The sequence below is a fragment of the Rana temporaria genome, chromosome 2 (assembly GCF_905171775.1).
Source record: "Rana temporaria chromosome 2, aRanTem1.1, whole genome shotgun sequence".
In the NCBI taxonomy this organism is placed as follows: domain Eukaryota; kingdom Metazoa; phylum Chordata; class Amphibia; order Anura; family Ranidae; genus Rana; species Rana temporaria.
Window position 1 is genome coordinate 236,942,768 of NC_053490.1, and position 15,608 is coordinate 236,958,375.

The 15,608-nt window shown below is 37.2% G+C and overlaps 1 protein-coding gene across 1 annotated transcript in view; it reads right to left on the reverse strand.

Moving 5' to 3' along the window:
• The window catches only part of MYH15 (myosin heavy chain 15), an 82,758-nt gene that overhangs the window by 50,975 nt on the left and 16,175 nt on the right, over nt 1–15,608 (reverse strand). The window contains exons 10-16 of the mRNA XM_040336646.1: nt 14,600–14,698; nt 14,005–14,108; nt 13,233–13,371; nt 12,857–12,975; nt 3,205–3,354; nt 600–770; nt 303–482 (exon numbers count right to left, since the gene is read on the reverse strand). Coding sequence (XP_040192580.1) covers nt 303–482; nt 600–770; nt 3,205–3,354; nt 12,857–12,975; nt 13,233–13,371; nt 14,005–14,108; nt 14,600–14,698 — 962 coding nt within the window. The remainder of the gene's footprint in view (nt 1–302; nt 483–599; nt 771–3,204; nt 3,355–12,856; nt 12,976–13,232; nt 13,372–14,004; nt 14,109–14,599; nt 14,699–15,608) is intronic.

Genomic DNA, 15,608 nt, shown 5'->3' on the forward strand with positions numbered 1-15,608 from the left:
AAGGTACTGTACCAATTAAAAAAAAAAACTTCCATTTTAACTTGTGTGACAGGCAAGCAGTAATAATGAGCTCATGTCTTAAATAGGGTGCAGCTCCGCTTTAAGGTAAAAAAAACTGTTTGAGGTTAGAACACTTTAAAATTTAATATTTATCTGACAAAAGAAAGAAATATAAAAAAACATTGTATTTCTTATTGCTGAATATAATATGGAAAAAATGTACACACCCACTACACATTTCCTTTAAATTCCTAACATGAAACATTTGTTCAATGGGTATTTCTTATCATGACTAAACCTACCACGCCAGCATAGTGAACAAGTTCAAAATGAGCTTCATATTTTCGCTTCTTGTCTGGTCTGGGCTTTAGTAAGTTTGGGGATTTTCCAAGATGGTTGTCATAAAGCTTTGCTTTGAAAGTCATATCTGATGCCTTAGGGAACATGCACTCCTCTTCAAGGATTGACATAATCCCCATTGGCTAAAGAAAACAAGATGGTATAATGAATCACAGGTGGTAAATAGCAATCAAACACAGGACAAGCTGTCATTTTATTATTATTGCAATTCATAGGGTGACAACAAAATGACACTTTACCTTTTCAATCAGATCAATGCAGGCCTGTAAATCAAGGCCAAAGTCGATAAACTCCCAATTAATACCCTCTTTCTTATATTCTTCTTGTTCCAGTACAAACATATGATGGTTGAAAAACTGTTGCAGCTTTTCATTTGTGAAATTGATGCAGAGTTGCTCAAAGCTGTTATACTAAAATGAGAGTTTACTTACAAATTTGCAAAGACACTAATTTACAAAATACATGTCATAATATACACAATAAAGTAGAATTAAATAGCATGACAATTATGTTAAAAATACGTTTTAAAAAAATATCTAAATATTCTTCTCCTTCCTATTCAACAATAAACCCATCTTATGCTTAAGGAGATGCTGTGAGTTTTCCCAGTCAGGGGAAGTGACAGTGGCTGCAGATAGCCCACTCCCTCATTGTCTGTTTAATGATAGGATAAGTTTACCTTTTTTTTTTAATTCTAGCTCCCCTATGTACCAATATACCATTAATGTACCTCGATTGCAGAGAAATAAAAGCTTTCTTTGATCTTTAGAACAAGGCCATACCTTAGCACTTGCTGTATTTCTAAAGCCTCATACACATGATCGGACTTCAAAGAAACTTTTCTGTGGATTTTTGTTCAAAGGGCGTTGGCAGGACTTTTTCTGCAAACTTTCCCAAAATCACGTGTTTTTTCAGCTCTTTACCCTTTGGTCAACTTCTGTATTGTTGTCTGATCTTTTGCATTGGTTCTGAGCATGCGTGTTTGTACTTTGGACTTAGGTCCAATGGATTTCTGTACATACGGCAGAACTTTGCACCATAGGACTTTTGTTGCCGGAAAGTTTGTCTGTTTGCAGAACAAACTTTTGTCAGATGGAGCGTACACATGGTCAGATTTTTTGAAAAACATGGTAATTTTGAAATTTGTTGTCAAAAAGTCATATTGTGTGTATGGGCCTTTAGAAAGCTTCAGAGACATCCTGGTAAGTAGATTTGGGACAGAGAAACCAGTAAGACACAGGAAGGAGTTTACCAGCTGACCTCTTTAGCACACACATCCTGCACTGACCTCATTAAAACTGACACCCTTCACCTCATCAGCTATGTTTGCACAGCATCCCCGGCATCCCTCCACTCGTGAATTTGCCTGGCTTGTCAATGTAGTCTGCTATGTTTGCTATGTCCATATGCTAAACTCTCTGGGGCTGCATGCAGCCCAAGGGCTGGGGGTTGGACAACACTGATGTAGTGCAAGGGCCTGCCTGATTGGATACAGAGTGATTAGATAGATGGTGTCTCCATCTATTCCATAGTTTTGATTAATCTAATGGCGATTGGACAATCAGATTGTATAGTGCATGGCCACATTTATACACCTAAAATTAACTAGTTGCACTTTCAGTGCCATTAATTGTTAATGGCACAGCAAACACACATTTTGCCACATGAAAAAACGGATGACAAATGCAGCAAAACACACAGTAAAAACGTGCAACTTGCACCATGCCAAAATGTCCTATGAACTACTTTGCCATGTGTAGGACAGCCCATTAAAATCAACGGGCTGCCCAATGTGTATCATGGGAAAAATTAGCCAAAAAATGTGCGCTCCCACTACGCAAGTTGTGAATAGGCCTTGAAGGTGAAATCGGTGTGTTTACAGAAGAACAATGAGCCTCCATTCACATATGTGTGTTTCCAAACGCATGGCAAACAGCACAGAAAATGCGGGCTTTGCTGTGCATTTCAGAAACAAGTTGCAAACGCACCAAAAACATGCTAAAAAAACTGTCATGTGCAATATACCAGATGAAGACAAAAAATCACACCTTAAAAATAGCACAGTCCAGGAGGGTAGTCAAAAACTGAAACCAGGGTTTGGATGGGTTATTCAGACGAGCTGGGGTCAGGAAGCCAGAAGCCAGCATAGTAAGGAACAAAAAGAGGTATTGGAAGAGATGTCAGCTAGGCCAAGTCATATACAGGAACACAAATAGGAACACAATGGAAATTATAGACCACACAAGGGCATGGAGGAAATGCGCAAAGCTGTTTGATAGCAAAAAGTGGCTGTCTGTAGGTTGGACTAATGAGGCAGGTAATGGTAACCAGGTAAGTCACTGTGGAAAGAACTCGTAATTAACCAACAGCTGAGCAGCTTCTGTGCACTGAAATAAAAGAGCTGCTCATAAAGAGCAGAAGCCCAGCCCTGACAAAAGAATGCACCACTCTCCACTCCAAAAACAGTTCTGGAGCTTCTTTGGGAAGCCGAATGGCCTGTCCTATGCGTGACAAGCGAAACGGTCCAAAAGCCCCCCAAAAAGAAAAAACAAGCACAGGAACGTGAATTCCCGCTATGTGAAGATGTGAATGGGGCCTGACAGCTGAGTGTCCCCATCCACTCCCTCCTATGTACTTGTATAAAGATGGCCATACACTATGCAATCTGATTGTATTACAACTATGGAACAGTAAGATCCACCTTATCAATCTATTAATTTGTATCAAATCAAGCAGGCCCTTGCAATACATAAGGCACTATTTTGTTTGAGGATTTGCTGATTTCTATCATCGCTTTAGCCTAAAAAAATTTACATTGTTGCAACTACCTAGAAAACAACTCACATCAAAAATTTCAAATCCAGCGATGTCAAGCACACCAATAAAGAACTGTCTGGGTAACTTTGTATCCAGCGTCTTATTAATACGGATCACAAGCCATTTAAACATTCGGTCATAGATTCCTTTGGCCAATGCACCGACTGCGTAACTGACCTAAATACGTTTCAAAGGAAAACAGAGTTGGTTATGCTGTGTTTATGTGAACAACATGGTGGTATATCAGTATCTGAACAATTTGGAGACGATTGTAGTGCAAAAATTCCTAAAGGTTAAGGCTTTAAGATATGTTACTGAACATCAAGGAAGACAAACTCAGCAGTCATCCAGAAGGAATAGTTAGTGGTCTGGTATTGTAGATGTAGACACTATGAAGAGAAATGTACATTTATATATATATATATATATATATATATATATATATATATATATATATATATATATATATATACTGAACATGGTAAAATTATAGAGAGGAAATCCTATTGGAGGGTATGGGACTTTCAAGGTGCTATTCATTATACCAAGTAAAACAGTATTCATTAAAAAAAATTAAAAGAAAGAAAAGTATACATTAATACATATTCTCCATACAGATTTTTCACACTTCACGTTTACATACGTTTTACTTAAACATAAAGTGTGGAACATCTGTATGGAGAATATGTATTAATGTATACTTTTCTTTCTTTTTAATTTTTTTTAATGAATACTGTTTTAATACACTTTTCTTTCTCTCTTTTTGTATGTAATATTAATAAAATAATATATTTTTTAATGAATACTGTTTTACTTGGTATAATGAATAGCAGCACCTTGAAAGTTCCATACCCTCCAATAGGATTTCCTCTCTGTTTTTTCTTGTAAAGGGATGATGGTGTTAAACCTTTCAATTTGGTAGTTGATCACTCTAAATGACATACTATGGTAAAATTATACTTTAATCGGAAGAAATGTAAATGGTTCAATTTCCTTTTAATAACAGAGTAACTTCAGGCAGCAAAACAAAACAAACAAAAATTACAAATTGAGCTGCTAAATAAAAAAAAATGTATGCGGTACAAATTAGAACCAGTTGGCAAGTGGTCTTTGTCCCACTATAATTCTATTGCCCTGGCTGTCATGCTGATCTTATGGCTTTAAAGTTTTCCGAGTCACTATCCCAACAAAAGTATGCAGACCAGGAGCTCTAAATTTACTTTGACTTTCCTAATGCACACTTTATCTGAGTTATAGACTTAGTAGTGAAGATAGAGAAAACCATATATTTATCATATGAAGGTCAGAAATGGCAACATACATAATTTCAGTATGTTTCCTTTAAAGTGATTATACATAGTGAACTATAAGCACACACATTTGGTGGCATTGTACATAAAAAACTACAGTATTTAATAACATTGAAATGTCCATCTAGCGTCCCAGTGCTCCTCTGGGGTATGGAAGGCACTGTCTATCCAATGCAGAGTACAGACAATGTATTATTCAAAGAAATGATCTGTTAATTATTTGGAAGCCTTCTCTCAAATCCAGCATTGACCTCTAGAAATGTTACTATTGTATGGATGTGCATATAGGACAGTGGTGTCAAACATGCAACCTGATAATGTTTAGTGTGCAGTTCGCTGTTTCCAGGTCTAAAGCACAGCGGGTCACACAACGAATCCCAGCAGGTCCAGCGGGCATTAGGTGCTGGAACTGCCTGCTCAATTACAGCCACCATCCACCCCTAAGCCCAGGAGTTAAAAAAAATCTTCTAGGTTTACAGAGTGCTCCATAAAAGGACTTAATAGCAGCACATTACAACATGATTCAACCTTCTGATTAAAGGGGGAGTGCTGTGACATCATATGTGATGTTATCGCCACTTATTACTCCAGTTTAGAGTGGATAGGACTTCTCCCGTTCTGGTCTGCCTCCTCTCCTTGCTGATAACAGTGAGCAATACATCACTATTATAAGAAATCTGTTGTTGCTGAGATGCATTGGGAGGTCTGACTCCTCTGACTTGATCCAGGACTTTCATGAAAAAAAAAAATGTAAGAGAACTAACAAATAAAAAGGTTAGCTTATATAAGGGGAAGAAAGAGAATTCCTCTCCAAATATAGGGATTTTTACGTGAGGTGTGTTGCTCTTAGTATCGAAGGTAGGCGCACAAAACACAAGGTTTTTAGATATCAAAAATAATTTAATTATATAAATATAAAGTTTCACATTTCATAAAATAAGTTAGCAAAATGAAATATACATGATCACGACCAAATTCACATGATTTATACAAAAAAGGAAATGGGGGTTATGTTTAGAAGAAAAGCAGATGCGATATTGCCAACTAGTTTCGCACTAGATGTGCTTCATCAGGGCTTGCATGATACTTCTGTTCCTTAATTACATGTGATGGTCTGTGTATGACATAAAGGTTCATCATTAATGCAGGTATGATCAATTAAATGTCTTTAAATTTTGTAAATAAATGTTCAACACATGTACAAATAATAGAATATAATGCGCTTACCAATTATGTTTAAAAAGCTCAAAGAACCTGGCAGAGCAAAGAGAGCTGCCAAGAAAATAGCGAAGGCGAACCTGATGCGGACAGGAGATATTGACTGCTGCACTTTCAATCAGTGGAGGCCAGATCCACTTGATTTTAGCAGGTGCGGACAATGAGATGTATAGAGGGGGTTCACCACAGTTAAGGAGGAAGAGATACAGGTATTTGTACGTTGTATCTATTTCTCTCCTAAGGAAGAGGACACAAAATTAAAAAATTAAAAAAGAAAGTATGAAAAAATGATGAATGAAAAAATGAAAAAATGAAAGAATAATAATAATACAGCAGATTCAGGAGGTATCCATATATATTTATAGACATTTTTAAGTAAAGTAAATATCTTGTATTTAATGGACATAGACAGAGTAAATATCTATGTATTAAATGAGTATGGATAAAGTCTAAAAAATATATAAATCTAGAGAATATTACCTCAATAGTAGTGAAGTTTGGATATAGGGTTAATACTACCAATAGAGTCCAGTGAAGTTCATACTGAATTCATAGTAAGTTCTATAAGTAAGTAAAGTACAGAATATGTATGCATATATGTATATAGATGAATTCAATTTAATTTAAAAGACATGAATTCAGTAAAAAATGACTATTGCATTGCAACGTAGCACCCGTCTATTAGAGAAGAATATAGTAGAAAGGGAAGAGAATTTACCTTAGATGGTTAATGACATGGAGTATATAGTAATATATGCTGTTGTCCTAGAGGGATATAATATCCCAGTGGCATTATAATCAAAGACAATGCTGTCAGAATAGTCCAAGGGCAGTTATATGTGTTTCATTTCCGATTCTATAAACAGACAGGATAATAGATAGGTTAAGTTTGTGCATATAGCAAGCAAAGCCTGCGTAGAGCACTAAATCTTAAAAAGATGGACTGGAAAGTAATTACCTTAGTTGAATCGTGACAACATAAGGCTAAGTGAAGCAGCGTCCCACGTGTGGTGTGATGTCCTCCCTCAAGCCGTTCAAGTCAGCGTCTGACATTTGCTGTGTCAGCGCTGACCTTAAGAGCAACATCTCCACCGGAAGTGAAGAGAGTCAAAATTGACCCCTGGCATCATATCCGGTCCACGTGTCCCAAGACATTTGCGCGCGCATCCTATGCGCTCCAGCGTGATGACGTAAGCTGGAGCGCATAGGGAGGAGACATGTACTGACAGTCTCAGACCGGCCAGAGACGAAAAAGTGGCCGGATGTGCGCGCGCGTCCCATCTGTTGTTAATGATAGGGACGGGAGGCGTCAAAGAAAGCACGCCCCCTGTGTTGGGACCTGTGATTGGCCACACCAAGGCTATGCAGAATCCGACCTCCCCCCGCATCAGGGAACCCTCCACATGTTAGATGGAATAGTTCAGAGCTCAGAAAACGTAAAAAGAAAATTTTAGTAAACACTAATAATAAGTTATACGCAATAAAACGTGTATTTAACTATAGAGAAATATATTAGAATATATTACTGATTTCTCTCAGCTAGACATCCAATGGCTTATTTTTACATTGTCTTATCTGGGGGGAAGGTTAATGGAAAAGACATCCACAGTAGTAAATATTTTTTTAGAAAGTTTTCACATTTTCCAGTTATTAATTCATAAAGCGGAATATAACAAAGCAAAATAGAACAAAACAAAATACAATCCAAACAAAATAAAACAAAAACAAAACAAAACAAAACAAAGCAAGAAACAAAAGCACAAGAGATACATATCAGCCAATAGCAGAGGGCGAAGCAATCTAGCCATAGATCATAAGGTTCATATCATATATTTATCAAAGATGATTCATTAGATACATATAGGGCTAGTATACAAAGCAAAGACATAATTAGCCCCGACAGGGCGACTATATTAAAATATATATACGGTTTGTAAGTTCTATCTCTGTGATTTGAGCCAATGGTAAATAAATATATAAGGTGTATTCTAATAGAGTTTGATGATGATCAATCACGGCCATGACATTTCCCTATAAAAAAGGTTTGAATGGGTTTGATAGGGAATTTTTTATAGGGAAATGTCATGGCCATGATTGATCATCATCAAACTCTATTAGAATACACCTTATATATTTATTTACCATTGGCTCAAATCACAGAGATAGAACTTACAAACCGTATATATATTTTAATATAGTCGCCCTGTCGGGGCTAATTATGTCTTTGCTTTGTATACTAGCCCTATATGTATCTAATGAATCATCTTTGATAAATATATGATATGAACCTTATGATCTATGGCTAGATTGCTTCGCCCTCTGCTATTGGCTGATATGTATCTCTTGTGCTTTTGTTTCTTGCTTTGTTTTGTTTTGTTTTGTTTTTGTTTTATTTTGTTTGGATTGTATTTTGTTTTGTTCTATTTTGCTTTGTTATATTCCGCTTTATGAATTAATAACTGGAAAATGTGAAAACTTTCTAAAAAAATATTTACTACTGTGGATGTCTTTTCCATTAACCTTCCCCCCAGATAAGACAATGTAAAAATAAGCCATTGGATGTCTAGCTGAGAGAAATCAGTAATATATTCTAATATATTTCTCTATAGTTAAATACACGTTTTATTGCGTATAACTTATTATTAGTGTTTACTAAAATTTTCTTTTTACGTTTTCTGAGCTCTGAACTATTCCATCTAACATGTGGAGGGTTCCCTGATGCGGGGGGAGGTCGGATTCTGCATAGCCTTGGTGTGGCCAATCACAGGTCCCAACACAGGGGGCGTGCTTTCTTTGACGCCTCCCGTCCCTATCATTAACAACAGATGGGACGCGCGCGCACATCCGGCCACTTTTTCGTCTCTGGCCGGTCTGAGACTGTCAGTACATGTCTCCTCCCTATGCGCTCCAGCTTACGTCATCACGCTGGAGCGCATAGGATGCGCGCGCAAATGTCTTGGGACACGTGGACCGGATATGATGCCAGGGGTCAATTTTGACTCTCTTCACTTCCGGTGGAGATGTTGCTCTTAAGGTCAGCGCTGACACAGCAAATGTCAGACGCTGACTTGAACGGCTTGAGGGAGGACATCACACCACACGTGGGACGCTGCTTCACTTAGCCTTATGTTGTCACGATTCAACTAAGGTAATTACTTTCCAGTCCATCTTTTTAAGATTTAGTGCTCTACTCAGGCTTTGCTTGCTATATGCACAAACTTAACCTATCTATTATCCTGTCTGTTTATAGAATCGGAAATGAAACACATATAACTGCCCTTGGACTATTCTGACAGCATTGTCTTTGATTATAATGCCACTGGGATATTATATCCCTCTAGGACAACAGCATATATTACTATATACTCCATGTCATTAACCATCTAAGGTAAATTCTCTTCCCTTTCTACTATATTCTTCTCTAATAGACGGGTGCTACGTTGCAATGCAATAGTCATTTTTTACTGAATTCATGTCTTTTAAATTAAATTGAATTCATCTATATACATATATGCATACATATTCTGTACTTTACTTACTTATAGAACTTACTATGAATTCAGTATGAACTTCACTGGACTCTATTGGTAGTATTAACCCTATATCCAAACTTCACTACTATTGAGGTAATATTCTCTAGATTTATATATTTTTTAGACTTTATCCATACTCATTTAATACATAGATATTTACTCTGTCTATGTCCATTAAATACAAGATATTTACTTTACTTAAAAATGTCTATAAATATATATGGATACCTCCTGAATCTGCTGTATTATTATTATTCTTTCATTTTTTCATTTTTTCATTCATCATTTTTTCATACTTTCTTTTTTAATTTTTTAATTTTGTGTCCTCTTCCTTAGGAGAGAAATAGATACAACGTACAAATACCTGTATCTCTTCCTCCTTAACTGTGGTGAACCCCCTCTATACATCTCATTGTCCGCACCTGCTAAAATCAAGTGGATCTGGCCTCCACTGATTGAAAGTGCAGCAGTCAATATCTCCTGTCCGCATCAGGTTCGCCTTCGCTATTTTCTTGGCAGCTCTCTTTGCTCTGCCAGGTTCTTTGAGCTTTTTAAACATAATTGGTAAGCGCATTATATTCTATTATTTGTACATGTGTTGAACATTTATTTACAAAATTTAAAGACATTTAATTGATCATACCTGCATTAATGATGAACCTTTATGTCATACACAGACCATCACATGTAATTAAGGAACAGAAGTATCATGCAAGCCCTGATGAAGCACATCTAGTGCGAAACTAGTTGGCAATATCGCATCTGCTTTTCTTCTAAACATAACCCCCATTTCCTTTTTTGTATAAATCATGTGAATTTGGTCGTGATCATGTATATTTCATTTTGCTAACTTATTTTATGAAATGTGAAACTTTATATTTATATAATTAAATTATTTTTGATATCTAAAAACCTTGTGTTTTGTGCGCCTACCTTCGATACTAAGAGCAACACACCTCACGTAAAAATCCCTATATTTGGAGAGGAATTCTCTTTCTTCCCCTTATATAAGCTAACCTTTTTATTTTTTACAATTTTGATGGGATTGTGAGTGACTGTTGCTCAAGAGGAAGTCATTCATTCACCTACATACTTGTTTCTCTGTAAGAGAACTAACATATGTCAAATGTAATAAGAAATCAATAAAGAAAAAATCCCTTCTTCCATTTCATCTCTAGTTTCCTACAAAAAATGCCCTGGATGACATTCATTACTTCATGAACTTAAAAAAGGCAAGATCATTAAAAATTGCATTACAATCCTGTGAAAATGTCGCTGTCACGCAAATTTATGTCTGTGCAGATAAGACTTGACCTGCTCTTAACCTCCCTGGCGGTATGATTCTGTCTGGAATTACGTACGAAAAGCGGTACAATTATTTTGCAAGGAAATTTGGCGTTTTATACTGTAGGCCTGTAATTCTTAGGAACAACTCACTTAAATCTGACCAAACAAGAGTCTAGTAGGCATCCCGGGTATGAATTTTTTTAAAAACAAAATTATAAATTATAATATAATAAATAATTATAAATAATTATAACAAATAATAATATAATTATAATAAAAATTATTCAACAATGTAATCAACTCAAAATCACTGAAATTTTCTCAGTTGCAGAATTGTCGCTGTCATTACTTTTATTTTTCTATGACGAATTTCCCCACAAATCGCTATCGCACAATTCTGCAAGTGATTATAATTTATTATCGCTGTTTTCTAGCTGCTCTAAAACCATTTTTGACATAAAGGGACACTTTTGGTTGCTATGGACAATCTACAGTTTGCAGGCAGAAAGAACAGTTTTTATTATATAAAAGAACATGTAGGGCACTGGGCAGACCACTAGGGACAAAGAGGGTGTGTATTTTTTACATACAGTACTGTAATCTATAAGATTACAGTATACTGTATGTAATGTGTTTGTTTACTTTTTTGAATTTGGCACCGTTCTCCGCCCCCGTGCGTTGTAACGTCGCAGGGAACGGAGATCGGCGGCACACAGGGACACTGTGAATCGTGCGAGGTCCTGCTCGCTCACACAGCGGGGGTGCATCGCAGGATCCAGGGACAAGGTGAGTAACTTGTCTGTGGATGCTGCGAAAGGTAAGCCGCGCCGCTGCGCGCTCTGCACATCTACCCCGAGCGTGACTCGGGGATACCGATCTTAGCATAGAAAAACAACCCCGAGTCACGCTCGGTGATACCTCTAAGGGGGTTAAAGTGACCTTTTCACCAAACAGAGCGCACAAATAAAAAAGTTCACTGAAATTACAAAGTATATGCTTACCTTTCCATCCGCCTGTGTGGTTGAATGCCAATCCATTGAAAATAAATCCCTGGCTGAGGTTTCTTCAGAAACCAACACTTCCAGCACAGTCTATCTCCTCGTCTTTCTCTGCACTCAGTGGTTCCTTCCACAGACCACTATGTCTCTACTATGTCCTGTAGTGATGTTGGAACTAGACAGCGTAACCACTAAGCACAACAGGGGACCAGGAAATTAATGCGGGTGGCAGGAGATGCAAGTAAATACTCAGGGATGGGACAAGGGGTGGGCAGGAGGGGTGGCTGCCCTGGGAACTGTGGCATCATGTGAGATTTGGGGGCACCACATAAAGATTGGGGGCAGGGGATTTGTGCTGGGAGTGGGAATTTGGGCTGTGGCAGGATTTAAGAATTGTTCTAGAGGGGGAAACTTGTGGGGTGTGCTAGGAGTGGGGATTTGGGGGGATTGTGTTGAGAGGGGAGATGGAGGAAGAGGATTTGTGCTAGGGTGGAGGATTTGGGGGGGGGGGATTGTGTTAGAAAAGGTAATATGGGGGATTTGTTATAGTAGGGATGATTGGGGGGGGGGGCATTTGTGCTAGGAAAGGAATAAAGGGAGGGGGATTTGTGCTGGGATAGGGGATTGGGGAAGGACAATTTGTGCTGGAAGGGGGGATTTGGAGTAGGGGAGGGAGAGGATTTGTGCTCAGATGGGAAAATTGAGGGTTGGAGGATTTGTGTTAGGACATGGTCATTTTGTTGGGAGCATATTGAAATGAGTGGATTTCCAAGCATGCAGATTAGCGCTCAGTTTTTTTTTGGAGGGGAGGGAATGTTTGCTAACACATAAGGTGCATACATCTTGGGGGGATTTGATATGTTCACCGGGGCTCTATATGACCTTGTCCTGGCACTGTATATACTTTCTTCTTTCCAGGGAACACCTCTATTTACATACTGATTTTGGTTACAGAATGACATTAATATAGCACTGGCAACACATGCAAACAGATTTCTTTTTTCCCCTGTGTGTGTGTAAAATTGAAAGGGGAAAACAACTCCTAGGTTAAAACCTCTATTTCATAATTTTGTCATAAAGCTGGGGAAGTGAACTCCTAATATTCTAGAAGAGCACCAGTTTGTCCAATATAAAGGTATAACACCTTTATATTGTATTATCATGTTAATACAGATTCCATCCTAATAATTTACAAAACTAAGTTATTATGTGGACCTCTGGACATGTCAGGGACCACAATTCCAGATCACTATATTTACAAAGTTGACCACCATTGATATAGAGAAACAATCATATGGAACACGCTATTTGCATTTTTATGTGATGGTCTTACCTGTGCTACACTTTGCCCCTTGGTGACATACTCATTACCTACTTTCACTCTGGGATGCATTAAACCCTTTACCAAATCAGAAGAGCTGATGCCCATAAGATAAGCAGCTTTGTCAGTATCTAATGAAAGAAAAATATAAAAGTAAAAAAAATTATGCTTTAGGAACTATCGAAAACACCTATAAAGAAGACAAATTATTCCGTTATAATTTAAGAGATACTGATTATTTTCATTTACGTTTTTATTTTTTAATCTCTTATATAGCACTTTTTTTAATTTCTGTGTACCATAGTTTGCAAAAGCTAGTTAAAGGAAATGTGGAAATCACCATATCCCATTTATAAAATCTGAATTCACTTTAAGTCAATAAACTTACTTTCTGTGCCATCGGGCTCAGCTTGCTCTTCTCTGGGTCTCTGTTTAAATTTCATATTTCCAAAATGCATTATTGCACCTGTTAGTTTAAAAGATCCATACTTTTCTTCAGAGATAAAGCCCAATATATCAAATGCTTGCTGTGGAAAGAAATTACTTAGCTCAGAAAGAGCAGAAAATAAATGATATCAAACTTTGAGGATGATTACTAAAGGTGTAGAGAGCCTTCAGTTAGCAAAGTGAATATTCAACTAACTTATTAAATGAGGTAAAAACTATGTTTAGTTTGAGGATTTTAACTTGCATTTCATTGGATGGCTGAAGTAAAAATAACTTAATCTTAAAGTAGAACTATAGACAAATCTTTTTTCAGTTTTTCTGCATTTTTGATAGAGTAAGGGAGAGTTCTAACCTCTGTCAGATTTTTTTTCCTCACCATCTGTGTCCCATTGTGTGTTTCCCTTCACTTCCTGTTGCATAGCCAAACAGGAAGTGAAAGTAAATTTCAGAAAATTAAGGGAATTCCTTGGAGACCCTCAGATTACCAGAACTAGTGTCCCCATTGGAAAATTTACCCTCTATTACTTTTGTGGGGGCAAATTAAAATGTGACGTTTTCTAAATCACCTTAATAGGGGCACACATTGAAAAGAAAAACTGACAGGTGTACTAATCCCTAATAGCTAAGCAAACTAAACACTCTCTACACATATAGTAAATTAACCCCACTAAGTCTTTAGTACTTAGAAAGAAATTTGATTTGGATATACGTACATCAGTTGCAAGTAACTCTTCACCATCATCTAGGTTGTCCACTGTAACAACACCTTGTGAGCTAAAGTGGAAATCGTATGGATTTGTGGTCACTAACAGCATATCTGCAAAGAAAAACAATAGAATTTGAATGTTTTCACTGGGCTTAGCAAACAGTTTAGAACCATCCACTAATAAACTATTGAGGTCATGTATTAGTACTGTAGTAGCTCTCAAGGTATAAACCTCTCAGTAGACTATCGTATTTCCAAAAATACTAATTTAAACAAACCTAATGCTATATTTGCAATGCTTTGATCTACTGGATTTGACAAACTGATGTCCAAACAATGTCTAAATTGATGTGCAAACTAAATGTTCTAAATATATAAACTGATCTTTAAACAATGGAAAATTTCTGTTGGCAATGATCTCCCCCTTGGAAACCAATAGAATCACTTTCCCCCACTATTGCAGAGATCTAGCCAAGTCTACTGAGATTTACATGATAAATATATATATCAATTTCCTTAAGGAGGTGATTATGCCTTTAAGAAAAAAACATATATCAGTTACTGTGTTGGTATATTAATGGTCGCCATTTAATTAATCTCACCTTGTAGTTCACTTTTTTTCCCAGTGGTGATCTGGTAAAAGATATGGTAGCTTCGTTCTCCAGGCTGTTGAAAAATGACTCTGGATTTTTCTAGCAGATCTACAATTGTAAGAAGGCCACACATTGATAGTGTTAGAATTACCAGTACATATATGTGTTTTAATTTTTTTTGGCATAAACTATGTTGTAGCTTTGAAAACGATCCTGGATATCTAGCTAAAACAGCTAATTATGCAAGTGTACAAGAGTGCAAAAAGTCCATTACTATACTACATGTGCCAATAAATTTGACATCCTGGCACCTTGCCTGATAATCCAGGCATGTAAAAAATGTGTACACTGACATACGACCATGATTGCAGTTTTTAAAATAGAAGAAAATATGGCAGAGGTAAGAGGTTATTGCTTGTCATCCATGGTGTTAATAACCAATGAACTGCCAATTCATGGCTTGTTTTAAAATTCTGTCCATTACCTTTATGACCCCTTTCACACTGAGGCAGTTTTCAGGCATGTTAGCTCTTAAAATAGCGCCTGTAAAGCGCCAGAAAACTGCTTTCCATGCCACCCGAGTGTGAAAACCTGAGTGCTTTCACACTGGGGTGGTGCGCTTGCGGGACGTTACAGCACTCCCAAAATGCCCCGCCCATTTAAATGAATGGGCAGCGCTTCTGAATTGCCTGAAAAGCGATTCAGAAGCACCGCAACACGGGCACTTTTAACTCCTTTGCCTGCTAACGGGGGTTAAAAAAGCCTGAAAAGCACTGCTTAAACAGCGCTAAAGCGACACTAAAACACCGCTAAAACAAGTGGCGATTTAGCTCTAATGCACCGGCTGCCCCAGTGTGAAAGTACTGTAGCTTAAAGGAGTTGTAAAGGAAACATTTTTTTTTGCTGAAATGACTGTTTACAGGGTATAGAGACATAATAGTTAACTGATTCCTTTTAAAAATGAATCATATAATGTACCTGGAGTTTCGTTTTTGCATTTAGTTTCGTTTTTGAATTT